We start from the raw sequence: 24,910 nt of genomic DNA, 5'->3' as shown, positions 1-24,910 counted from the left end.
CACTGGACACCTCATGACTGCACTTGGCCCCCAGTCCCACCTGCCCCCATCACATAAACACCTAACAGGCAATTTGGGGCTGGTGTCTCTGGGAAGATGCAGCTCTGGTTATGAAACTGCCTTTCCTCTGCAAGGCTGGGACTCATACTACAGCACAGCTCCTGTTCTGCCCATCACACAATCCTACCGGAATGCTTTCCGTGCTGGGGCGTGGGAACAGGGCTCTAGCCACAACACAAGTACCACTTCCTAATCCTGTGGTGTGAGGAGAGCAACTGGAGGTGCAGGAATGAGGGAGCAGCAGGGATACTGCTGGGCAGCCCCAGGCAGCTGTGGAGGGGAGCAGGGCTGTGGTGCTACCCTGCATTCCTTTCAGCATGGAATGGTGGGCAAGGTGGCCTGGGAAACGCCCTTCCCTACTCACTGGAAGGCTGGATCTTGATCAGCTGCATTTTTAAAAGAGGGACTCATCCTTAATCTGCTGGGATTAAAAAGGGATGTCATTTTACTGCTCCCCAGAATTTAGGTGGTGTAAACAAGTGTTTTGCAAACCCCGGGACCAACAACAATCTGTCACTGTCAGCAAAAGCAAGTGCTCTACCTGGATTGGGGCCAGACTTGAGCCTCACCCCAAAGCCATGGTCCCATTAATGCTGGTGGTCGTGGCTGCACGCAGCAGCTGGTCTTGGCCCTGTGGGCTGCAGAGGACTTGCCTCCCAAGGGTTCTTCCTGCTTCCAGCAGAGTTACTGCATCGTTTGCTGGTAGAAAAGCAAGAAATGGGAGGGAGGGCAGAGAGGCTCAGACAACAGTTCATTGGAATAATTTAAAAGTACATTCTCCAGTAGGTTCAGTCTGTTTCACAACTTTTGTTGTGCCTGCGTGGCTTCCTCTCTCAGGGTGGCCACCAAGGTCCCATCTCCACTGGCAGGGATGCCGGGAGCTGTCTCAGTCGCTGTCGCTGCTGGATTGGTGGGACACTGCCCCACGGCCGAGCTGCACCCTGAGGCAGGCAGGCAGCGCTGCCCTGCCGGTGGACGGCGAGACCTTGCTGACAGAGGAAGCGCGGGGGGCCAGGGGCTGCGTGGGGAACATGATTGTGCCACGGGGTGCCTCCAGGAGCTGCCAGATCTCCCCCGAGGTGGAGCTGCCCAGGTATTCCCAGGGCCGGCGCCCGCTGCCATCCCGCACCTGCACCTGGCACCCCAGCTGCAGCACCAGCACCTTGATGACAAGCTGGTGGCCATGTATGGCAGCCAGGTGCAGTGGCGTGTACCCGCAGCCCGAGCGGGCGTCCACGTCCAGGGCCAGCCCGAGCTGCCGCGCCACCGCTGCCAGCTCCTGCAGGCCCGGCCCGTCACCGTGCTTGGCCAGCCAGTGAAGGACCGTGAAGCCTGATATGAAGTCCTTCTGCAGGGCCAGCTCAGGCTCTTCCAGAAAGAGCCCCCGCACCTGAGCCCAGCAGCCTGCTGACATTGCCACCAGCCAGGCGTGCTCCCGCTGTCCCAGCGGCACCAGGGGCCCCCGGCTTGTGGCGTTCCTAGGGGAGCTCTTGGCGAGCACGGAGCGAGGCTGCCGCCCACAGTCATCGTGTGCTGAGGAGGGGGTGCCCTGCGGCTCCGACAAAGCGAGCTGGCGCCTGATGCTCTGGAAAACAGGCAGCGGTGCTGGGGGCTGGCTGTCTGCGGCTTGGGGCACTGCGGGGCCCTGTGCTGGCAGCAAGGACTGGGATGGGGGTGACCTGGCAAGGGGTGGCTGCAGGGCACGGGATGGGGAAGGGAGAGTGGCGGACTGTGACAGGGATTGGAGTGGGGGGCACCTGGTGGGGGGCAGGATCCCAGGACCTGACGGCAGTGTCAGGCTTTGACACGGGTGCAGTCGCAGGACTTGAAGTTGGGTTGGTCCCTTGGGGGTCAGCCCCCTGGATCCCCTCGGCAGATCTGGGGATGGCCTGGTGGGGAGCTGCTGCAGGGACCTGGACTGTGATGGGGGCAGCCTGGTGGAAGCGAGCGCCTCGGGGCCTGACAAAAGCAATGGCGATGAGGAGGGGCTGGCAGGGAGTGCCTGCAGGGAGCGGGACAGGGGCAGCACCTCCGGGGCGGACAGCAACGGCAAGGATCGGGAAGGCGGCAGGTCCCGCGGGGACAGCGGCCTGGGGCCCGATGACAGCAGCGGGGACGGGATGGATCCGGCGGGGGTTCGCCTCTCCGGGCTTGCTGAGGGCCGTGGAGCCTTCAGCAAGGGCATCCCGGTCGCGGGCTGCGGCAAAGATCGGGGCTGAGGCAACCTGTAGGGAGGCGGCATCTCCGGGCCCGATGGCGGCGGTGGCGTCCGGCACCGGGACGCTGTGGCAGAGGGCAGCCCGGCGGCAGGCAGCGGCGGCGATCGGGACCGGGGCGGCACCGCGGGGGACAGCGCCCCGGGACCCGACGGCTGCGCCGGGGGCCGGGGGCGCGCTGCGCCGCCGGGGCGAAGCGCCCAGGGGCCCGAGGAGAGCGGCTGGGTCCGGTACGGGGGCGGCTCGGTCCGGTACGGGGGCGGCTGCGGAGGGGGCGGCGGGGAGCGGGAGCGGGGCGGCCGGGGGGTGGGCGGTGTCGCGGGGACGGCGGCGGCGGCAGCGCGGCGCGCCCGGCGGCACTCGCAGCACGGCCCGCCGCGGCCCCGGGCGGAGCAGCCCCCCGCCCCGCCGGGCCGCCCCTGCTCCGCCGCCTCCCCGCGGGGGCCGCGCCGCCCGTCGGGGTCGCGTCGGGGCGGCGGCTCGTTCTTTTCCTCCTCCTGCTCCCGCTCTTCCTCCGGCGGCGGCAGCTCCTCATCGAGGAGGTCGCGGTACCTGCGGCGGAGGACGATGTCCTTGGAGGCGCCGGGGGCGGCGGCGGGGTGGACGGTGGCCAGGGAATTGACGAGGCTCTTGAAGTACTCGCGGCGCTCTCGCCGCTGCTGCTCCGTCAGCGCCGGGTCGCGGAGGAACCGCTGGAAGTGGCGGAGCAGCGCCGTGTTGGGGGCTCGCCCCCCGGCCGCCCAGAGGAAGTCCAGCACAGCCTCCTGGCTCAGCTCCCGCGCCATGCTCCGGGCCGGCCGGCTTTCGGCGCTCGGTGCTGTGCCTCGGTGCTCGGCGCTGCACCCAGGTGCGGCGGGGAAACCCGCCTCCTGCCGCGCCGGGCCTCTCCGCCTCCTCCTCCTCCTCCTCCTCCGTGGCCGGGCCGCCACCCCACGGTCGCCTTTGCCCCGGGTGGCGGCCCGTGGAGGTGCGAGCTGGGGTGACAGCGCTGAGGAGAGGTGACACGGAAGGAGAGGAGCGGGCTAGGGGGGCGGGAGGAGGTGAGAAGTGCGAGGATCCTTTGCTGGCAGGCAGCGAGACCAAAGAGCTGCTTATCAGTCATTGTGTCAGTGAACGGACAGGAGATGATAAGCACAAATTGAAATGCAGGAAATTCCATTTGTGTGTGAGGGAAAACTATTTTACAGTGAGGGTGGTCAGCTATGGGAAGAGGCTGGCTGGAGAGGGTTGGTCTCCATCCTCAGGGACATTCAGTGCTCCATGAAACACCCAAACACCAGAGGTGCGTCCTATCCTGAACTGCCCTGTGGTGCAGGAAATGTGGACTTAGGAAAACTGACAGTAAAGACTCACAAGTCTGCTGTGGTTTGGGGTAGCTGTTATTACAACATGTACAACAACCCATGTACAACAACCACACACAAACACCACGAGTGTCTGCAGTCGTATTGTATCTCACCACATCTCATCTCTGTATCTGCTGCATGGCTGAAAGAGGTTGGACACACGATGTGCTGTTGTGGGGATCTCACTTTGTTCTATACTGCCCATGCTGATACCACAAGCGTGTACATAACAGCTGAGAGGGATGGTAAGATCAGTGCTCCCGTGGGCAGTGTGCCCTGTGCACACTGAACAAATGACAGCCCCTGTCCCAAGCAGTTTGGGGACTGAATAGTGGGCAAAAGTGTGGGAGAGGTGTGCTGGATTTTCTGTCTCGCAGTCAGAGAATTAAGGGACTGAGCTCAGTGTGGGCTCTGTAGCTTTAAAGAGGTCTGGGTCAGGCCCTAAGTCACACTTCAGAAGCCATCTCTGCTGCAGGCTCCCAGCTATCCATAAATATTTTTAGCTGCCTGTCATGTAAGCAGCTGGAGTATCCTACAGCTTGCTGCAAAACCAGAAGCGTGTGCAGCCCTCACAAACCATGGACAGAGATTGCAACAGATGCTGCTGTACATGTGGGCACACAGTTTGTGGTCATTGGGAGTGGGGCTGTGGCCGAGCATCATCCCCAATGGGCTCCAGCTCTGAGCAGCAGGTGAGCATTGTTGAGGGTAACGAGCCATGGAGTGTCCAGGGGCACTGACCAATCACCACAGGGAACAGAGGGTGCACAGGTACAGTGCATGAACCACGAGGGTATAAAAGGTTGGGCTAAAGAACAAACCGACTGGTGCTTGAAGCCTTTGGCTGTGGTATGGTGTTACTGGGTATACGTTGAGCCTTCTGAATTGGTATGATGATACTCTGTATATTGTGGCTTTGCAAAATGTATGCCTAACATCTTTGGGAATGTTGAAGCAGTTCCTGTGGGATCTCTGGAATGAGGGGCTGGCAATTCTCTTTGGAAACATTGAACCAGTTTCTATGGGGTTTCTGGAATGAGGGGCTGGCTGGCAATTCCCTTTGCCCAGGCATTGATTTGTTAGCAATGGGTACGAAATTTTGAGGAGCAAGGTACTGAACACTAACAGTTGCAAAGAGCTGCACTAGCTGAGCTCTGGGAAGGTGGCAAAACGTTTCTTTGTGCTGATGTTTTTCTCCCCCTGCTCCTTCAGCGTGGATGGCCATACCCAGAAAGGTGTCTGTGTGTGAGTATCATGGAGGAAATGTGGCCACAGCTCTCCCAGCTCCAGGCCTAGGAAGGACACGGTGAGTCACATCAAGGTTTTGTGAGCACAGGAGATTTTCATGTTGGTTGAGTTATGCTGGTGTAGGAGTATCATGCATCTCTAATCCAGACGAGGGGAAGCTTTGTCTGCCTCACCCACAGGTACCACAAGGGCAGCTCTTTAGATAGGATCACCAGGTTTCCACTAGAGGCTGCACTGGTCCGGGCGCCTTTCCCAGCGCAGACTGGCTCAGCACCTCCTCACCTGGAGCTGTGCGTGCAGGAGGAATTTGCTACAAGAGCAATAATGAGTCTAATGTTGAAGCCTCCCTCGGATCTTGGCATTAACGCCTGACATGTTAGAGTGATGAAAGCCCTGCATCAGCTATGCTTGCTAAATGTTCTTGATAGACACCTTTGCATGTCTGTTGGGGTAGCAGCTTTGCTGGTGGGGGCTGTACCTGTACCCAGCTGAGGGCACTGCTCAGGTGCAGATCTGCAGCTGCTGTGGGGGAGGAGGGTCTGGTAGTGCACTTCATTGGTTCTGGTTCAGGCTGGGGGCGCAGGAGCTGGTGTGGGTGACCACTCTCCAAGATCAGCTCCTGAGTTCTTCAAAACACAATTATAAAAGCTGCAGGAAGGCAATACCTGGACTCTGTAGTCCTCTTCAAACAGCCATGTGTTACTACATAGCCATACAGAAATAGTTTTTTTTGGAGGGAAAGGGATGAGCCTGACATCAAAGGGGCTACAAATGGTAAGTGCACTGTGAAGCTCTATTTGCTGACCACTACCTTGGGTCATTTACTTGTGCTCTCAGTTTTTATTCTGCTGGCTTTTTTCTTTTGATTCTGTGGATGTTCTTATATGGGGGTAGCTCTGGGGTGTCCATAATTCAGTGTATCCTTCAAGTGTGCAGCAAACAGGGTCTCTTGTCTTCTGTAGCCCTTTGGGGTTTTATGTCTCACAAAGCAGTGCAGGGCCTTTTCTTCATCCCTACCTTGGCCAAAAATTTGCAAGCAGACATGTTTAGCTTAGCCCTAAGAGTCCCCACCTTTTAGGTGAAGGGATATCATGCTCAACACCAGGATAAGTGTTTGTCAGCTGGAGTGGCAAGGAGCCAGCAATGCTTCTTTTCAGCCCTAGAAGTCATTTAGTGGAGTGGGAGTGTGGGCACACAGTTTGTGGAATTGGGAGTGGGGCTGCTGAGCCTCATCCCCAATGGGCTTACATCTGTGGGCAGCAGGTGAACATTGTTGAAGGTAACGAGCCATAAAGTGCCCAGGTGCACTGACCAATCACTGCAGGGAACAGAGAGCACACAGGTGCAGTGCATGAACCATGAGGGGTGTGAAAGGTTGGGCTAAAGAGCAAGAAGGGCAGACGCTTGAAACCTTCTCAAGTGGTGTGGTGATACTCTGTATTGTGGCTGTCTCACCTGTGACATGCTGTGACATGGGAGAGCAACTGGCCACCGTGGCTGCTGTTTGGTATACCAAGTTTGTTGAAAAACTGTGTTTGTGTATTTGACAGAAGTGCTCAGAGAAACGAGAGGAATGAGGTAGCAGGTTTTGTCCTCTGTGTTGTTTATACAAGGCCGTTAAGGGCTTCTGTGTGCCTCCTTGTTAGAAATACCTCTTTGCTGAATCCCTGTGCTCCTTGCTGAGGAGGATCTTGCTGAGCGCTTGCTTGGCTATCTCTTTGCAAGGGTCTCTGGAGCAGATGTGTCTGTATGTTCATCTGTGGCACTGCCAGGGTGGGCGAGAGAGACCCTTCGGGGTTAAGGGGCCGGGTACCGCGGTCCGGCGTGGGGGGCGTGGGCAGGAGAGGGATTAGTGGGGGGTTACCGCTGGGCACTGACTGCCGCCCCCCGGGACTCCCGCCGACTTTCGGGGCTCCCCGAGCGGCGCGGCGGCGCCGGCCGCCTGCCCGCGCTGCCTGGCGGCCCCGGGGGAGGGCCGGGGGGGTCCCGCCTCGCCGCCCGGCCCCTTTGCATTGCGCATGGGCCCTCCCCGCCGGGTGGCCATGTTGCAGTGCTAGCAGGCAGCGCAGAGGCGGCGGGCGGCAGCGCAGCGCAGACACCGCACCGCGATGGCCGTGGCCGTGGGCAGACCGGCGGTGCGCGGGGCCGGGGGGCGGCGGGGGCAGCGCGGGGCCGGGGCCGGATCGCCGGAGCGCGGCGGCGGGGGCTGCAGGGGCGCAGCGCTGGGGATGCCGTGCCGGGGGCTGTAGGGGTGCGGTGCTCGCGGGGGGCTGCGAGGGTGCGGTGCCGGGGGGCACGGTGGGCTCGCCGCGGCGCGCCGGCTTTGCCCCTTTCCGGGGCCGGGGGAGCCCGCGCAAAACTTTTTTTGGCCCCGTTTTGTGGCCGCGGCTCGTGATTGCGGCGGGGCCGTGGCGGCGGCGGGCAGCTGCTCCCGGAGCCCCGGGGGGGACGGCGGGGATGGTCCTGGGCTGCGTCCGCCGCCGCTGAGGTGTTGGTGCCTTCCCCTGGGTGTATCTGCCCCGTCGCTGCCCGTGAATGGGAAAGCTGAGAGCGGGAAGGGCTGTGCCCCGTGCGGGTGGGCGGCCGGCGGGCGGGACGGGCCCGCGCTCCCCGGGAGGCTGCGGCGGGCGCGGCACGGCAGTCCCGGCATGGAAGTGTTCTGGGGCACGCGTGTCCTGCGTTTTCCAGCGTGACCGTTTTTCTGGGGGTGTGGTGGCCGAGAGGGTTTTATATTCGTTTTGAGAAAGACAAAAGATTTTCCCCTGACGGGGAGAAAGTGAAAAAGCCCCCAAACCCACAACAACGAAATATGCCGAGAAAGAAAAGGAAAGCTCTCTGGCGTCCAGCTTTGCAGAAATGTGAATGAAACTCCACCGTGACCAGACTGAATGCACTTTTGTGCATTGTCGGCCAGAGGAGGGAGAGACTTGACCGACTTCCCGGTAACTTTTTCAGTGCTTGGGAGTAACATAGAAGTTGCCCATGAGTGGAGGACTTGCATGTGACTCCCTCTCAAAATAAGAAAATGGTCTGCGTTCAAGATGTGACCAGGATGAGACAAGTTTCTTTTAGCGTTTATTATGTGCTTGCGGATCTGCGGGGCTGTATGGTTCCTCTGATGTGGAAAAGCAAATGTATAGAGATGGGGTTAATGGTGTTACTGGTGGTGGGGAAGTTATGCTACTAAGCAAAATGAGAGCTGGTGCTTCTTAACTGAATGCCTATAAATTATACCAGCCATTTGTAAGGCTTCTTCTGAAATGTTTCCTTGATCTTAAGGTCTAAAGCATGCTTGGAAATTGAAGTTTGGCTTTCAGTGTAAGAATATGCATTGAAAGTGTGGCTTCAGATGATTTTTTAGGGCGAGCTGAAGGGTATTGCCAAGCAGAGCCTTTTGGCTTTGTGTGGAGCAGTAACTTTGCAGCATGAATAGGCTCAGGAACGTGGCTTATTGCAAGATGTAATTGCTGTTTGTTCTTGTGAATGTGTTTGGCGCTTTTTTTAAAATTATGTTAAACTGGTCCTGCTGCTGAGCCCCTTGGGTTATTTTGGTGAATCCAAGTCCACAGCCATCCCAGAACCGCATCCACAGAGGGTTTTGCACCAGTTAAACCAAATTCTTGTCTGTGGACTGCTGAGTCCAGCCCAGTGGGACTGACTGGAGGATGAAGCATCCGTCATCATGAGAGAAGCATGTGGGAGAGGGAAGGCGGAGGGCACTCAGCTTCCTCGGAAGCAGCTGTCGGGCAGACCCTCCATCCTGTGGAATCCGTGATTTTTGGACAAGGGAGTTGTTTTATCTTGGGTTGATAAGAGAAGAAAGGACGGTGGCCTGGCACTCAGGAGGTGTTGGGCATGTTCTCTCTTATGTACCTCCTTATCTAATCCTCCCTGCTCCCACTTTGCATGCTGCTGTTGTGCTGCTGGGAGGGTGGCAGGGAGTTGGAAGGAAGAATTAATTATATGTTAGAGCAAGGCAAGACTGGTGAAGGTTTGCCTTTCCAACTTCGTTACAAAACATGATTAAGTGGAGCTGCGAGTGGCATGCATCTTGTTGGAGGGAGAATTAAAGGAAGGGGGGGGAAAGAAAAAGGAAAGGAATGAAACCAAAAGCGAGTCAGTTGAAGTTAAAATGATGATAACATTCCTGAGTCACAACCTTTTACGTCCTGGCAGGATATGACATTATGTCAATTGTAAAAGTATGCATAGAAAAATAACTTGAGTGAACTGCTCTGAAGTGTCTGTGTTTAATTGTAGTCGAGCAGGGCGTGTTTTGGTAGGATGGGAGGCTTTCCCTTTAAGGCTCTGATCCCACAGATGTGGAGGCACATGTGTAATGTGCTGCCTGTAATTTTATTTGACTTAATGGAGACTGATCCTGGCATGCAAATGTAGAGGCATGCATAAGCAAAGTTTTGGCAGGATGGGTGCTGGGAGCTGCTGTGGGAGCTCTCAGCTGATGAAATCCATTTCTGTGCTTAAACATGCACCAGGCTGAGAGCATGCTGTGGTCATCTGGGCTCAGTGTGAGATAAGCCACTTCCAGTCTGGAAGCTGTTGAGATGTGCTGGCTAGGGGACACTTTTCTTCCTCTTGGATTAATTCCCAGCATCTTGACCAGTGTTGGATGGTTTGTTTGTAGATCTGAGTATGGAAGAGGGCCCTGGCCTACCTACTCTTCCCTTTATGTGTTTATCCTAAATGAGTACAGAACCACAGCTTGGTTGTGTTACAGGAGTGAGACTCATGTTCATTTATTAATGTACCCGCTCTTTCTAAGCCTAACAAAAACTGAAGGGGAAAATGAGGCTGGAGTGCAGATTTTGCATGGGAACCATAGAAAATGTTATCTGAGAGATTAAAACAGCACAATGTATTCTTACTCTTCAATCTGTTTTAAAAATACTTGATAATGAGCGACTGCTGGTTTCCATGGAGGGGAGGAAGGCGAGGGAGATGGGAAGGTAGTGTGGGGCTGAACCCTCTGTGCTTTGTCTTTTAGCAGCAGATTTGCTGACACCCACTGGGCTCAGCAAGAGCTGGGGGCAGCACCTTTGGAGAGCTACATCTGTGTGTGCTGCTGAGTGTCACTGGGCCACCACTGGCCTGAGACAAGAGATGGGCAGCAGGGTAGGGGGAGCCCCATGCTTCTGCCTTGTGGGGCTGCAGACTGCTCTCACTGAATGTGGTGATGCTGTGGGTGTGGGTGGCACTGCTTGGGCTGCTGAGGTGGCCAGGGCACAGGGTTTGCCTTCCTGGCCTGCTGCTGCTGAATAGGACTTTTGGGCCTGGCCTGGCTCAGCTGTCTGCACCAAGGAAGCCCTGGGCAGTGCACACAGGACTGTATTTTAGTTTGTGACCTTTTTGTTTCCTTTATTGACCTCGCTGCCTGTTTGCAGTAGGAAATTCTTTCAGACAATTCTTGCTGCTCCTGTTGATGCTAACAATGGTGGGAACCTGCCTCCTCCTTGCTTTTATTTCAGCACAGCCTTGGTCGCAGGGCAGGTTGTGTGTGTGCCCACCACACACTCAGGACCTCTAGCTTTTGCAGTGTGAATGAGCTGAGCTGGAGTCAGATACTTTAGATACTTGCAAAGTCCTTGCTTTGTGTAGGTGAGATGATGGGGAAGCAGTTTTAGTGCCTGAGTAAGGCCCCTAAAATAATGATGAGCATTGACTAAGCATGAATCTGAGGAATAAAATATTTACGCACAGCTGAGGCATGTTTTATGTATCCCCTTCCCACCCCTGCAGCAGCCCTGTGGCTCTTTGAGGCAATTCTGGGAGTATGGGTGTGAGGCTGCTCAATGCTTGCTTGGCAGGAGAGATGCCAAGGGCACAGGGTCTTCTGTTGGCTTGGCAGATGCTGCAGCTTCATCCAGCCTTGCCCTTGGCATGGTTTGGCTCTAGGCTTCAGTCCTGTGAGCTGCAGGGGCTCTTTCAGGGAAAGATACTGTAGCAGCTTCAGCGTAGAGCAGTTGGATGTGACCAGGTGATGTAAAAATAAACAAGAAAAGCCTCCCAATAGTACTCTAAGCTTTTTTTAGGTACGCTGTGTAGCTGCCTTCACTTCCAGCTCTGTGAGCAGCTCTCCAGCCCGCTGGAGGAAGCGATGCGGAATAATGGTTCAGACAAACACCACAGCACGGGGACAGTTCAGCGCTGCTGCTGCTGGAGGAGGCTCTGGAGCAGAGACACAGAACCCACTTTGGACTCTCTCTCTTAGCTCACAGCAGCCTCAATGGAAATTTACCCCAAATGTTGTTCTTGCTCCACAGAGTCCTTGTTTGTGTCCACTATGCAGTGGGAGTAAGAGATGCCCCTTCTTGGCTGCTCCCTCCAATCTGGATGCATTTCCCCATCCTCTGCACCCTGGTGCCTGGTTTAGACACCTGTGGGCCAGGGCTTTGTTGCCAGAACTGTTCTTGTCCACAGCTTGGGTAGGTGTGATGAACAGGAGTGTAGGCAAGGTCCATTTGGCTGTGCACAAGGTGCTGAAGGAAGAGCTGCAAGAAGGAAGAACAGCTCCCTGTGGTTTTCCTTTAGCAGGTCCCAGTCTTTCTAGAAACTTTCTCCCTCTGTGAAGTGCTCTGCTCATCCCATCTAAGTGGTGCTCTGCTGGCACAAGCTGTAGTCCGAAGCCCAATACTGCCTTTCCCTGCTAGTACAGTTATTTCACTGAGCTCTGTGATTTATGAGTCTTGAGCTATCTTTGGGACTCCTTACTTAAAGACACAGGCTGTGCCCGTGTTTTTGGTGACACAGGCTTAGGATCTGGATTTGCAATTAGAGCTCTTGAAGTGTCTGCAAATAGGAAGAAGCTGCGTCTTTTCTTGCAGGCTTTTTGTTTTCTGTAGTAGCATCCCACATAAGGTGCTGACAAAAAGCAGACTGCTGCTGTTTTGGGGAGTTGGTGCTTTCTTCCATCTGAGTTTACAGCTTCTTTAGGTCTTTCTATTGTCTAATTGGATTTTCTATTTCTGGGTTTATTTTCAGATGGGATCTAGCTGCTGTAAATATGTTATTGAAGTACTGTAATTGTGGGTTATTTCTTTACCAGATCTGCTCATGAATACTTGGCAGAAGCTAATAGAAAAAGACTTGGTTTAAAAACACTTCGGTTTTGCCATGGTTGCTGCCTCCGCTTTGCCAGCGGCTCCTGAGAGCTGATTCCTGTGCACAGCAGTAGTTCTAATATAAATTGTTCCTGGAAATCTGCATGCCTCTCATGACTTTCATTCAGGAATTACATTAACCTCTCTCACGTGATGGGCGTGGAAGTGAGGCACTGTTTTGACTCCTTGGTGGGACATTTTTAAATGCCTTTCTGGGCTGTTCGGGGCTGTCGGTGGATCTGGAGGTGTTGTGCCAAGTCTGGGTGTTTCACTGGTGGCTTCGCTGGGTGCAAAGTCAATTATTGTGTCCTGTAAGCAAAAGGCTCAACAGAACTTACTTACCAGATGTGTTGAATGCACCAAGTGTGCAAAGTGTTTTGTGTAAGCACGTGAACTTGACTTGAATTATGATTCTGGCAGTCTGGTGGTGACAGCTCTGTTTTTGTCTGTAGAGAAAGTGAAAGGCTCAAGCTGGGGAGATGGTTTGTTTGGTGACCCCATGAGCTTGTGGCTCTGCAGGGCAGCATGAAGAGGGGCTCACAGGGAGTACAGTAGTGTGACCTGCAGTAGAGGTGGAATTGCAGGGCTGCTTTTAGCCTTCCAGATAGGGGTTCCTACTGTAGCCACAGACAAGCTTTTGCCTTTTGATGCACTCATCATCTCCCTTCAGTCCCCATGCAAACCCTTCTCCTCTGATCTGAGTCAGTCTGGAGCTTTTGGCGGCTTTCAGATGAATGAACAATGCCAGGCTGATGGTCATGGCTTAATTTTTCTAGGACAAAATTTGGCAGGCAACAGTCTAGCTTGGAAATTGCAAACTTGCCTCCTGGAAAGGTGAAGGTACCAGGTTACGACTGACACTCATTCCTGGCATCTCCCTGCAGGAACATGGATTTTCCCATATTGCCTGGATGTGCCTAGGAAACGTACAGGGTTGCCAGTAAAGAGATTGTGCATACATGTAGTTGGATTTTCCTTTTCTTGCTTCATCTGTGGTTAAAGATTTTTTTTCTCTCTGTTGTCTCCTTTAGTTTTAGTTAGTGTGATGACATTTCTTGGGTATCTGGGAAGGAACACAGAAACAGTGTGGCTGATGTTGTTTCAATAGTCTTTGTTGTTGTTTTGTTCCTAGCTTGAGGTATCAAGGCTGGTATTGTCAGAAAGTATTGGAATTCAATAATTGGGAGCAGTACTCATTTATTCTGAGGTTTGCAGAGAAAAGATTAGGTTGTCATACTGTGAGCAGGTATTGCTCCCTGTAAGTGCTGGGAGTGATTATAAGGCTTAACGCAGCCATCTGGGACTGAACATATGCACAGTCCTCAAATCTTCATGCCAAGACCCCAAGAGGAGCAGGGATTTTGTGATATCGTCTGGTGACACATCGCACCACTTCATCACCACATCCATTGGCTGCTGCTTTTTCCTCCTTCAAATCTGCCTCATGTCTGGGTTGGCCTATGGCAGGCCTCGTTATATCTTTGTGTTTTTGGGCAGAGTTCTGAGCCCTGAGGTTTTTTGCCTGAGTGTAAGCACAAGGGTATGGACACTGGAGGGCGGGAGGGGGGAAGTAATCTTTCAAATCTTGTTTCAGCAGTTCAGCTAAAGCTTCCCATAATTCTGGCCAGGTAACTTAACTCCCTGCTACTGTGGTTATCTTAGCAGAAGAAACAACCAGTCAACCATTAGGCCTTTGTTAACCTATAGAATCAGAAGATCAAGATTTTTAATTACATTTGAAAAGGGTTTTGTTGTTTTCCTGTATCTTGTATGTAATTTCCAAGCCAAGAGAAATCCCTAGTGCTTTTAAATGAATGCTTTTCTGCCACAAGCTGTCTTTTATCACAGAAAGTGCCAGCCTAGTCTCATTCTGTTTCATCTGCCTCATTAATATTAAATACATGGCACTTGAATATGGCAGCCGGAGCAAAAGCAGGGAATTTCAGCTAATATCTGACAATGGCAAGCTGAGATTAAAAGATATCACAGTGCTGTCGCTATATATAAAGGAACTGGCATTTTTCAGGAGCACTTGACCTAATTTATGTCAGTTCTTTTCTCCCCCTGCTCCCTTAAATCTTTGCATCTTTAAGTGATCCCTTAGATCCTCCTGCCTTTCTTGCAGGCCTGGTGCAGTCTTCTGGGACAGGGGAGAGTTTGATGCTTGCAGCACAAGTCCCTGGTGTCCAGTGGAGGCAAAAAGTGGCACCAGATCCGGGAGATCTCCATTTTGGGGAGAGCCTTCATGGAAGAAGTGTGGACTTGGACTGTGGGGCAGCTCTTCAGCGAAGCTGTAGTAGACTCTCCTGATGGTCTGACTTAGAAAGCACCTGGCTGAAAGTAAGAGAATAAACAACTTCTCAGAGCAATGCCTCCCCTTCTGGGATGCACAGTTGATGGTCACTGCACAATTGGAACGATTCATGTGCGTTTCTGATGTGTGATTGACTAGGGCTGTCAGGGGACCTTGGGTTGTGTGTTTCCAGGTAGCTGAATATTCACCCAGCTGGAAAGCACTCCTGCTATTCAGCATTTGCAGTTGAGCAGTTATTAATTATTAGAGCAGTAATTAGCAGAGCCACTTAGGATTGGGGTTTGTGTGGCTGACAATGCTGCAAGTGTTTCGGCCTCTGATTTGGTGTGTGGTCTTGGGCAAATGCCTTTGTCTTGGTGTGCCTTTGTTTTCTGCATGTGTAAAGTAGGAGATAATTCCCTTCCTTGTTTAGTGAGGTGCCAAGCTGTGATCAGAGAATTAATAGCATGCCGTAGTCACCTCTGCAGACCTCGCCCTGTTGCACCAAATCGAGTGAACTCTCGTGGCACAGAGGCATTAACAGATTAATGCTTTTAATTAAAACTGCCTTCAAGAAAATAACTATTCAAATAGGGTAATATGCAAGTTGTGTTTTCAAGGAGATGTAACAAGAAGGAGGAAGAGTTTAAAGGTGAGCAGTGTGAGTAACTCTGACCTTGTTTCTCTGGGTTTGCCTGAGTGCAATTGAGGGCAATTTTCACGTAGCGCATTCCTTAGTGATACTTAATTTCTCTGGTGTAGGCCAGAACCATTTAAACAAAAAGCCAGAGGTGTTTTGTTGCTTAAACAAAACATTATTTGAAATTGTGGGTTGCTATGTGACTCCTGTCTGTTACTGAACACAGCTACATTTCCTCTAGGTTTGGCGTTGCCAGGCATGGAGCTTGGAAAAGCTTATTTTTTTTGCAGTGGGATGTGCTTTACAGCATTTTGATATAACCTGAGAAAAGCAGGATTTTCATAGCCTAACCAAGTAACCTGATGATTTCTTCCAGTGGGTTGAGCCAGAAAGCCAGAAGTATAAATGCAGGCTAGCTGTGATACAGTTTATGTGCTGTCCTGGTTTCAGTTTGAAGAGAGCTATAAAGTTCACACGGGCTAGAAAGTGTTTCTGGCATGAAGTAGGTGGTTGGTCCCTATGTAAAATCCACGCTAAGGAGTCCCAGGGGAAGGGTGTGCAGATGTTGTCAGTATCTGCACTGTGGTAAATGTATCTTTTCTGAGCTGTGTGTGCTGAAACATCTTGGCAATTGGAAGCTGCTCAGGGCTGGAGCCTCGTATTCCCGTTTTGGTGCCGTGCCTTGCAGAGGATAGTGGCCCAGTGTGTAGGGTTCAGTGGTGCTGGGTGGAAGGAAGGAGGATGGAGATGGCTGTATGTGTGCTATCCTCCTGGGTACTGTGTAAGTAGGAAGGTAGTGCAAGCCTGCTCCAGTTGGCACCCTCAGGGACTACTGAGTGGCCTCAGAAAATGTGAATTAAGACATCAAACGCCTGAGGAAGGGCTGCTCCAGCCTGCACTGACTCTCCTGGGGTCGGCATGTGCTGCTGGCCAGGTGCTGGTGTGTGACATGAGAGCCCTCATGCTGTGTGTACAGACTCGGCTCCTTCTCCTGGACAGCTGTGGGAGGAAGAGCCAGGCATTAGCCTTCCTCTTTGAAGGCTTCCCGAGTTCCTCAGCAGGTATTTATCTGTCAGACCCCATCTGCTCTGGGATATGAGTAACCCAGGCAGGGCTGCTTGTGGCTTCGTGCATCACCTCCTGCTTTGAGCAACGTGGAGGTGGAGGCTGCAATCTTAATAAAGGATATGCAGGAGCAGATCCCTCGCTTTGGTATCTCATTAAATAACTGGAGCCAAGGGCAGAAACGTGCACTGCACATGGGAATTGTGCCCCAGTTTTGGCTTAGGCGGGTCTGCAGCACTTGGAGTTACAGAGCATGTCAGAGCAAGGAGCTCCTTCATGTGAACTAATTGTCCCTAGACCTCTGCAGGAAGTGCTTGCTTGGAGCAGCCTTCATTTGCCCTGGGGTGTGTTTGTCTTCCTGAATCCTTAGGTTTGGCTCCATAAATGTGCAGCAGGATTTACCTGCTCTGTCAGGTCTTTAGAGCTGGGCTGCTGCAGGAGCTGAGGCTGGCACAGCGGAGCCGGCTCTTCTGTCACAGTCCTTCTCAGCTGCTGTGTGCTGGCACAGGGCTTGGCCAGGCCCAACAGCCAAGGGCTTTGCTAGTGGAGGGGATGCCTCACTGCCTGTCCTGGTGCTTCCAGGGAAAGAGAGGAGTCAAGGAGAAAAAAGGGTTGAGAAATCTGAGTACTGCGAGCACAAAAAGCTACAGCGTAAAGTAACTGTGGGAGGTGCAAGCTAATGGCAAATCCTCTTGCTTATTGTTGTTATTCAGAGAAACTGCCTTGCAAAATGTTCTTTTCCAGAAGCTGTCCTTGAGCTATGGATTTCAACCAAGAGCAGTGCATTATGTATCATCTGCACTCATAAGGTTCCAAGAGTTTGGGTTGTGTTTAGCTTGACTGTTCTGGAGAAATCTGAGCAGCTGGACTCTCCAGAAGCATAGTACTCCAGGGAATTCTGTTTGCTTTTGGGGTGTAAGGGAGAAGAACACTGCAAGTGTTCTTTAACACTATGTTCATTTAACACTGCTCTGTTACAAGCAGCGGCATAGGTTGCTAAAGCACAAGCCTTGACAGGAGGGCAGAAATTAAAATTAAGTCTGAACCCAACTGCTTCTGCTTTCCCTTCGAAGTGCAAACATGACTGGGGTGGACAGTCGAAGCAGAATGTGGAGGCCAGCATTAATTAATCTGTGGAGGTGGGTGCTCCAGTTTAACCTTCTAGCAGCTCCCACAGCTAATGGATGTTGCAGCAGCTTGCATACAGAATAATTTATGAATTTGGAAGGACATGATTCCAGAGAATGTGGGTGAATGCCAGTGGTTTGCAAACCTCTGCCAATGGTCTTGTGAGCGGCGGGCTGCTGTGGGAAAAATAACATTGGATTAGTGCAGGGTAATGTTTGGAAGTGTCCCACTTAGCTCCTAAAGCCTGGCCCTTGCGCAGGGCTGCACTGGGTTCTCGGCTGGATGCTCCAAAGTACCAGAAATGCATTAAATCTGAGTCTGCTGCGTGCACCAAACTAGAAGTGGGGAGCAGCACAGGGAGATGGTTTTGGCTGCAGGCTTTTCCCAAGCAGCCTTAGCAGCATCTTTGTTTGGGAGGACAGTTTCCTCATTCCAGGTAATTGGGCTGTCTGGGCAGGTGCAAGGTTACTTGATCTTGCAGCTCCAGGGTAGCTGGGTCCCACTCCAGACCTGTCCCCTGGCTTGGGAGCTGGTGTTGGGTGCCTTCCCTTGGCACCAGGCTCCTGAGGCGGATGTGAGCCCAGCAGCACTCCAGGCCTCTTTCCAGCTTTGCAGGCTCCTGCTTTTAATTAAACTGTCGCGACACTGGGACGGCCCGAGGATGACTGAGATACCCGAAGCCAAAGGTCCGGCTCACAAAGGTGTTTGGGAGCCTTGGAATGCGGATGGGAAGCCTTGGACAGTGCACAGGGCAGGATCCGTGCCCGCCTCCCACCAGTTGTGGTTTATTTGCTCTCTGCTCATCCATCCACTCTGGCAGGGCTGAAAACATCTGAGTTCTGGCTTTAATATCAGAGTGTATCCTCATAGCTGAGGGGATCCTTAAATGAAAGCTATGCCTTGGCAAACCTTCACTCTGCCCAAGTTGATGTGCACTACTTACCTGTGAGGATCTTGGTGGATTTGAGATAATTACAGATGGCTCCAAGGAGATTTGCTGTGCTTGATCTGTGTTATATGGAATTTCTCTGCGTTTTATGCCTCTAGGCTCAGTCCCACGATAGAGCAGTGCTTGCCTCTGAGCAGCTGCCTGCCTGCTGGATAACTTGGTCCCCTTGTGGAGCTTATTCCTTTGCCAGCCATGAAAACATCTTCTCTCACACATCCTGGCCAAGTGTTCCTTCTGCTGTGTGTGTAAAGGACTGCTTGCTGCCTCTCTTGTTACAAATGCCCATTGTTCCAGTGGACAGGTTGAAATGCAGCATAATCCTCAAATGTTCTGCAGATTTGACACATACCTGGAGCTCTCTGAGCATACAGCTCTGCCAGACACTGTGTTGGGATGAAGAACTTGAGAAGAAGTAGCAGCTAGGGCAAGTCTGGCTCTGGAACTGATGTGGGGGGAATGCACCAAGCACAGAGTTAATAGTAGGTTTTGGATCAAGTCCTTGGAATTGTGTGTAAGTCCAAAGAGAATTTTATTGTTAGAGGATTTGTTTAATTAGCATCTGGAACATAGCCACTAACATAGGTTTGTGTGTAGAAAGATGGTTGGTACTTTCCTTTAGGAATTGTTGCTTTCTACGTGTAGGTGTTCAAACAATAGTTAGGGTTAATAAAACTTAGCAACAGCCAAAAGGAAAATATTTTTCTCTTGCTTATTTCCTTATGCTGTACATTTAGACACTGTTCTTATTGTTGGGTTTTTTTGTTGGTTGTATTTTTTTTTTTTTTTGGTTTGGGCAATGTGTGTCCCTTTTTCTAGGGCAGAAAGAAAATTGTTCACCAACAAAAGCTAAGCTTATGGAAACTACCAGTTGGCTGAAGGTTCAGGGGCTGGAAGCATCTGAACCTGCTGACATGAGGGGACGGACTTGGGGGTGTCACTGGAGCCTCCAAAGCCCTTGCAGTGAGGGAGGAAGGAGGAGAAGGGTGACTGTACAGGCTTGTGCTTTAGTAACAGCCATTGGTAAAGGGGGATGTGAGGAGGTTTTTCCATATGCAGCAGCTTATGCCAGTTTTGCATCTGCCTTTATTTGCATTATTAGGATTACACTAATAAATGTGCTCTAAACCTTTTTGAAATCCCTGATGCTGTGACGCTGCTGTTTGCCAGCACTGTGCACGCTGCCCCTTGCCAGCATCCAACCCTGGGGTGGGAGCTGTGCTCACACAGCTCAGGAGGCTGCTGCATCCACCCAGCTGTGGCCTCGCTGCCTTTACAATAAAATCCTACCTGCACCAATGACAGTTTTAATTTTCTTCCCCAGGAATTGCTGCCCCAGTTATAGATGTGTCTGGAAAAGAGGACCCTGCAAAAGAACCTTGTCACATAAGCCTGGTGTTGGGTGTTATTGCTCGTAATTGAGGGGAAGATTCTTCCCCAGTGTGTGGAGTTCCCAGGCTCATCTCCTGTGGAAAAACCCTTTTCTTGTAGGGTGATGGTGCTGCCTGAGCTGCCTTGGGAGGCCACCCTGGGCTTTGGATTTCCTTGCTGGTGTTTGCAGGGGAGGCTGGGGATGTGTTCTGGAAAGGACATCCATGGTAAGCTGCTGGAGGGAATTGGGCTGTGCTGTGTCAGACAGAGACCTTGGTGGCCTGTGCTGGGGCCTTGTTCTGTCACGTCCTTCACACTGCGTTACTTTGTCACCAGCAGCTGGAATGCAAGGAAAGCTTTAGCTCTTGGGGGGGGTGGGCAGGAGCAAGATAAACTCCAGAACATAGGTGTGGGGCAGCGTGGGACTCCTGATACTTCTGGGACTTGGTTTAAATCTCTGGAATGAAAGGTTTATCTCTGCTTCAGCTCAAAAACTGGAGCTGTCAAGCTAATCCTTGGATTCCTTGTGAGTAGAGAGTTAATCCTTTCTTCTGGTGCTGTAAATGTTTGTTTAGCTATGCATTTATGGAGTTCAGACACTTTGGAGTGTATGTTGGGCAACTGCTGGTGTCCTGTCCGGGGACTCTTTATGGCTTGGAGCATCACCAGGATTGTAGTGGCCATCACACCCCTTTGTGGTCCTTGCCCCTTAGCAAGTGATGGATATGGAGAGGGCTGTGGGAACATTCCTGGCTGAGGGCTGCATGTGAGAAATCTGTTTTGTCCTGCAGTGTCTATCGACTCCAGAAATATGAAGCTTCTGTAGCAGTTATCAGTGCAGCAAAACACAAGGAGGATTAAAAACCTGATGTAGGGTGACCTTCTAGTCCCATCTCCTAACAATCCCAGTGTTATGGCTGTGCTGCAGGCCTAGATCAGATGTCCTTTTCTCTGGAGAAACTCCAGCCAAGGAGGTTTTTTGGAAAGACAAAACATGGTCTTTCAAGGTAACCACAAAAATTTGGAGTTAGTGCAGTAGAGGGAAGGAAGTAATTCAGTTGAAATATAGAATTGCTCCTATTCATAAAAATTTTAGTGTTGGCTTTCCCTGTTTAGGGCAGGAAAACCAGGACTTGCTGAAGGCAAGTGGGGAACTTTATTGCTTTGAGGTAGTTGAGAGCTCCAAGTCTATGGACTAGTATTTCCAAAACTGTGGGCCAAATAATTGAGTAAACCTTCACCTTTTCCTCCACATGCAGATTCAGTCTAACTTAATTCCCCTTTCTTCTTGCTGAAGATGAAAAACTGTGTGCTAAGGCAAGCAGTATTTGTGATTTTCAATATTTATTGATTGCTGACCTTTTCTTATTCACGTTGAAGGATTTCTGTGGCGCCTTGGAAGAGCTCTGTGTGCCATGAGGGACTCAGTGTGTTCTGTTTCTCTTTTCAAAACAGATGTGAGGGCTGTGACTCAACACTCAGCATATTCATAGGCTGTGCCGTGAATTCATTCAAAGACGGTTCTTTTGCTTTGTTGTTTTCTGGTTACTTGGTCAGTATCACACTCGAGTGTGCCTGTTGCTAGTGAGGATGATACACTGGGCTTGGCTAGACACAGGATGTTTTCTCTGGTCTTTTACTTGACAACCTTAGTGCAATATATGCACATACATGTTGCATATGAATTTAAGAAGAGCTGGTCTGATCCAACTCCTTTCAGTCCAGTTGGTGCTGGATTGACACTTCCTTGGTAATGCTGGACCAGTAAAGTTTGCCTGGGGAATTCCTGTGTGTATCTAGCACTTTTTTTGGGCTCTACAAGCCTTGGTAGGGATTTGTCAAGGAACTGGGTGATGATTAGTTTGATGTTAGGACTGGTTTATACTTGCTGCTGTGGTACCTGGGCATGGGATAAGCCTTGTGTGTATGTACATCTGTGTTAGTTCAGGCTTTAGGTGTGGGGACAGCTGCTGTGATAGATCTGAGCTCTTTAGTCCAGAATGAAGAGAAGTGGTAAATAAATGATCTGAAGCTGTGTGCATTGGTAGGCACAGCTCCTGTGCCCTGCCTGGGGGCTGTGTCTGTGCAGACACCGGCAGTGTGTCCATGTGCCAGGCAGCCAGTGTCCCCCACCTGCCCCTGAGCAGGCCAGCAGGGCACAGTATTAACATGGATCCTGCTTCTGAGTCCCAGGGATCATTCATTATCCAGAGCACGATCTGGGGCACCTTCCAGTCCTGCAGCTTGTTGAATGGGAGCTGACAAAATGTGCTCCTGATGTGTGGCTGCAGCTTTTCAGGAAGGAGCACATGGGGTTAAGGAACTAAGAGGCAGCCCTGCTGGGCTGTGCCTTTGCCACCTCAAGGAACGCTGCTGCTTTTGGTGTCCCAGGGGCCCCTAATGTGAGTTAGGTATTGGAACAGTGCTGCCTTGTTACAGCCTTGTAAGCAAGCCCTTTGGGCTGCTTTCTCAAAATCCTTCCTCTGCTCTGGTTGTGCTCACAACCCTAACTGGACTCGAGTTGGTGGAAGGTTGGAGGAAAGCCTGGCAATGGGGTCAGGTGCTCTGTTGCCAGGTTTGTCTTAATTCTGCCTTTTTGTGCCTGGGGGCAGTGTCCCAGAGAGCTCCCTCCTCTCTGTGGGTGTAACTGGAATCTTGCTGAGTTCATGTATCGCCCTTCCCTCTGTGGCGGGTCCCATGTTGGGCTGTGCCTCCAGCTTTGAGCAAAGTATAGATCCAATGACTTAATGGCCCGTGGTGCAGCTGTTTCAAGGCTATTTTAAGAGCATGACAGTGAAATACTTAAGGAAATGGCTGTTGGATTTTCCCTCTCTGCTGCCTTGCTGGACTGTATCTGTGGTGGTGTGGCACTGTGCAGCCAGAAGGGCTGGAAAAGGGCAAAGGACTGGAAGAGAGAGAAGTGTTTCTAATGGCCATATAGCAATGTGCCTTCCTGCTGTCTCCCAGCTGGCTTCTGTCCTTCTGATGGGAGTTGTTTTTCACTCTTAAGGTGGCAGGTTCTCAAGTCTAGCAAAAACTGGGCCTTCTCTGGTCCTGGCTGGTGTGTGTTATGTCACTGTGCAGTGTTTCAGGGCTCACGTGAAGGAGCCTGCAGCTCTCTGTGCTGTGCCTGGCTGAGGGAATGGTGGGGATGCTCCAAGGGGGTAGGTTTGCCCTTCCCTGTGTGTGGCACTGCAGCAGCCTGAGGGTAGGGGCATCGCAATTGAAGCAGGAGGAGAGCAGTGGGTCGGCAGGGGCAGCTGGCAGGAGCAGCAGCTCCCATTTTATCCCTCAGCCCGGCACAGGCGGGCAGAGAGGGAATGTTGCACGTCGTCCTCCTGTCAGGAGAGAGATTGGCCAGAGAGGCACAGAGCATCTGGTTCTCATTGGGCTTTGCCTTTGGATGGTCTTCATTCTTGTTTGTCACATTATGTCTTTTTTTTTTTTTTCCCCTTCCTTCCTCTCTCCTTTTTTTTTTTTCCCTTCAGCGAGTTTACAAGCCTTGCTGGAATGCACATATGGTCCTTATCATCCCCAAGTCCAGCTTTTTTTTTCTTTTGCTGGTTAGCAGTTTGTGACATCAGGGGCTGTTAGAAGCATTAGTCACTTTGCCTCCAAATAGAAAGGTCTGTGGTTTTTGGAAACCTATGGAGGAAAATGTCTTTTATGTCAGTCCTTGGCATACATGGAACTGTGAGTGCTCTGAGCTTGTGCTGACCTTTAGCCAAACTTTTTGCCTGAAGACAAATGCTCGTTCCCACTCTCTGCTGCCCCTCCTGAGTGGTCGGATTTTGCTGACTTCCCTCTTTCCAGAAGAATGCAACTGTATCCTTTTCCCTCCATGCTCCTGCCGAGTTCCAGCCGCTTGCCAATATAAGCAGCTCCCCTCGCTTCCCCGCCGGCGTGCCCGGAGGCGCGGGGCTGGATGGGCCGCGGGAAGCATGTCCTTGCCGTGTGACAGGGGTAGCTCTCGCAGCTGTGAGCGCTGCAAACCAGGACATTTGGTGCTGCGTGTTCGGGAGGTGGGCCCTGTGCTTCCCACCCCCTGTGGCATCTGTGCTGGGAGAGCTTGGAGCTGCTTGGGCTGGGGCACGCTGGCTCTGTGTGTGTGGGCTGCACCTAAGCAGGGACCGGCTTGTGGTGCCTGCTCGTTGTCCCCTCTGCCATTCTGCCCCTCGTTCAGGGGGTCAGCCCTGGAGAGAGCATTGCTCCCCTGTGTTACTGCCTGTGGAAGTGTGTCCAGCATCACCAGAGCCTCTGGGGGCATCTGCTCAGGGGGACCCCTTACTTGGTCTCAGTGGCAGCCTCCTCTGGCTGGAGGTTCTGCAGTTCCATGAGATTTTATCTGTAGAGCATTATTTTCTGCAAGGAGGGCAGCATGTGTCCCACACCTGATCTTCCCCATCTGCTGCTGCCCAGTGCTCTGTTGGTCAAGTTGCTTCCAGCCTTCCTTCCACAAAATAACCTTTTCTGCCATCCTGATTCTTTGGGCTTAAAAGCAAAATCAGGGAGAGCCTTTTTGTATTCCCTGTGACCTCCCTGTTTAATGAGCAAGGGAGCCAAGTGTGGTGTAGCTCTGCTGACAGCATTCCCTGTTCCTGGGAGCAGAGACCTGGCTCCTTGCTGTTGTGGTTGATGTTGCTGGAGGGCTGGGGCAGGGGCCTGGTGAGGAGCTGTGTGTCCCTGGGCAGCTGCAGCTGGTGCCAGCTTTTATCCAGGAAGATCAAGATGGTTTCCTGCAGTCCGTCCCTCAGGGACAATAGCTGCAGCAGTGAGTCACTGGTGGCTTGGTGGCAGGCAGGGAGGCACGGATCTTCATGGCTTGACTGACACATTAATGTACAGAATGAGAGCATGCCTTCCACAGGGGTCTGCTCTCCCCGTTGAGAGAAAGGGGGGGGGGGGGGGGGGGGAAGAAAGCAAGGGGGAAGAAAAACAACCAAGGACCTCCCAGACTTGAGTTACTTGTGCAGACGTTTGCCCGAGCCTGCAGCCAGCCAGCAGCAGCAGCGTGGAGCCAGGAACTCCCCCTCCTCTGCTGGTGACACTGATGGTTATCTTACCCTGAAACAACAGCCAAGAAGTCCTTCCTCTCTTTCTGAACTGATTAACTGATTGATTGCTATCAGCCCTCTTCTTCTGGCATCCCTGCATGCCTAGGAGGGGAAGGGAGTTGTTCTTGCTTCCTATGTTCTCCCCGTGCTATTCATAAATCCATTTGTCCAACAGTTAAGGGTTTGGCCATCCCTTAACTCTGTGTAAGGAAGGGGAGTGGAGTTATGGGTGCTGTTGGGAGGAACAGGGAGCTTGGCTCTGGCTTAGACACTGGGAATACTTGGTACCTTCCTGGCAGGGACATCAGCTCTTGGATTTAACTCTGGGAGGGGGATAGATCTTTGTCCTCCTGACTACTCCGTGCTTCTGTGTTCCTGCTCTTGCCTGAGCTGCTTTTTTATCTGAGCAGACTAAACTATCCCTG

At 52.2% G+C, this 24,910-nt stretch overlaps 2 protein-coding genes across 6 annotated transcripts in view; one reads left to right on the top strand and one right to left on the bottom strand.

The window, feature by feature from the left end:
- Positions 1-828: 828 nt before the first annotated feature.
- On the bottom strand, positions 829-3,061 carry SOWAHB (sosondowah ankyrin repeat domain family member B). The gene is made up of 2 exons (XM_077176588.1): positions 1,818-3,061; positions 829-1,739 (listed from the first exon to the last, which is right to left on the bottom strand). The coding sequence occupies exons 1-2, from the start codon at positions 3,059-3,061 to the stop codon at positions 947-949; spliced, it is 2,037 nt and encodes a 678-aa protein (XP_077032703.1). The 3' UTR covers positions 829-946.
- A 3,789-nt stretch (positions 3,062-6,850) lies between these two features.
- SEPTIN11 (septin 11) overlaps positions 6,851-24,910 on the top strand; it is a 47,851-nt gene continuing 29,791 nt past the window's right edge. For all 5 annotated transcript variants that reach the window (XR_013181952.1, XR_013181951.1, XM_077176823.1 and 2 more), the window contains exon 1: positions 6,851-7,005. Coding sequence is in view for 3 of the 5 variants with exons in the window: in XM_077176823.1 (XP_077032938.1) it covers positions 6,979-7,005 (27 nt within the window). In the remaining 2 variants the exon portion in view is untranslated. The remainder of the gene's footprint in view (positions 7,006-24,910) is intronic.

This window comes from Agelaius phoeniceus, chromosome 4 (assembly GCF_051311805.1).
Source record: "Agelaius phoeniceus isolate bAgePho1 chromosome 4, bAgePho1.hap1, whole genome shotgun sequence".
Taxonomy (NCBI): domain Eukaryota; kingdom Metazoa; phylum Chordata; class Aves; order Passeriformes; family Icteridae; genus Agelaius; species Agelaius phoeniceus.
Note: the sequence above shows the minus strand (reverse complement) of the source record. Positions and strands in the feature narration are given on the sequence as shown.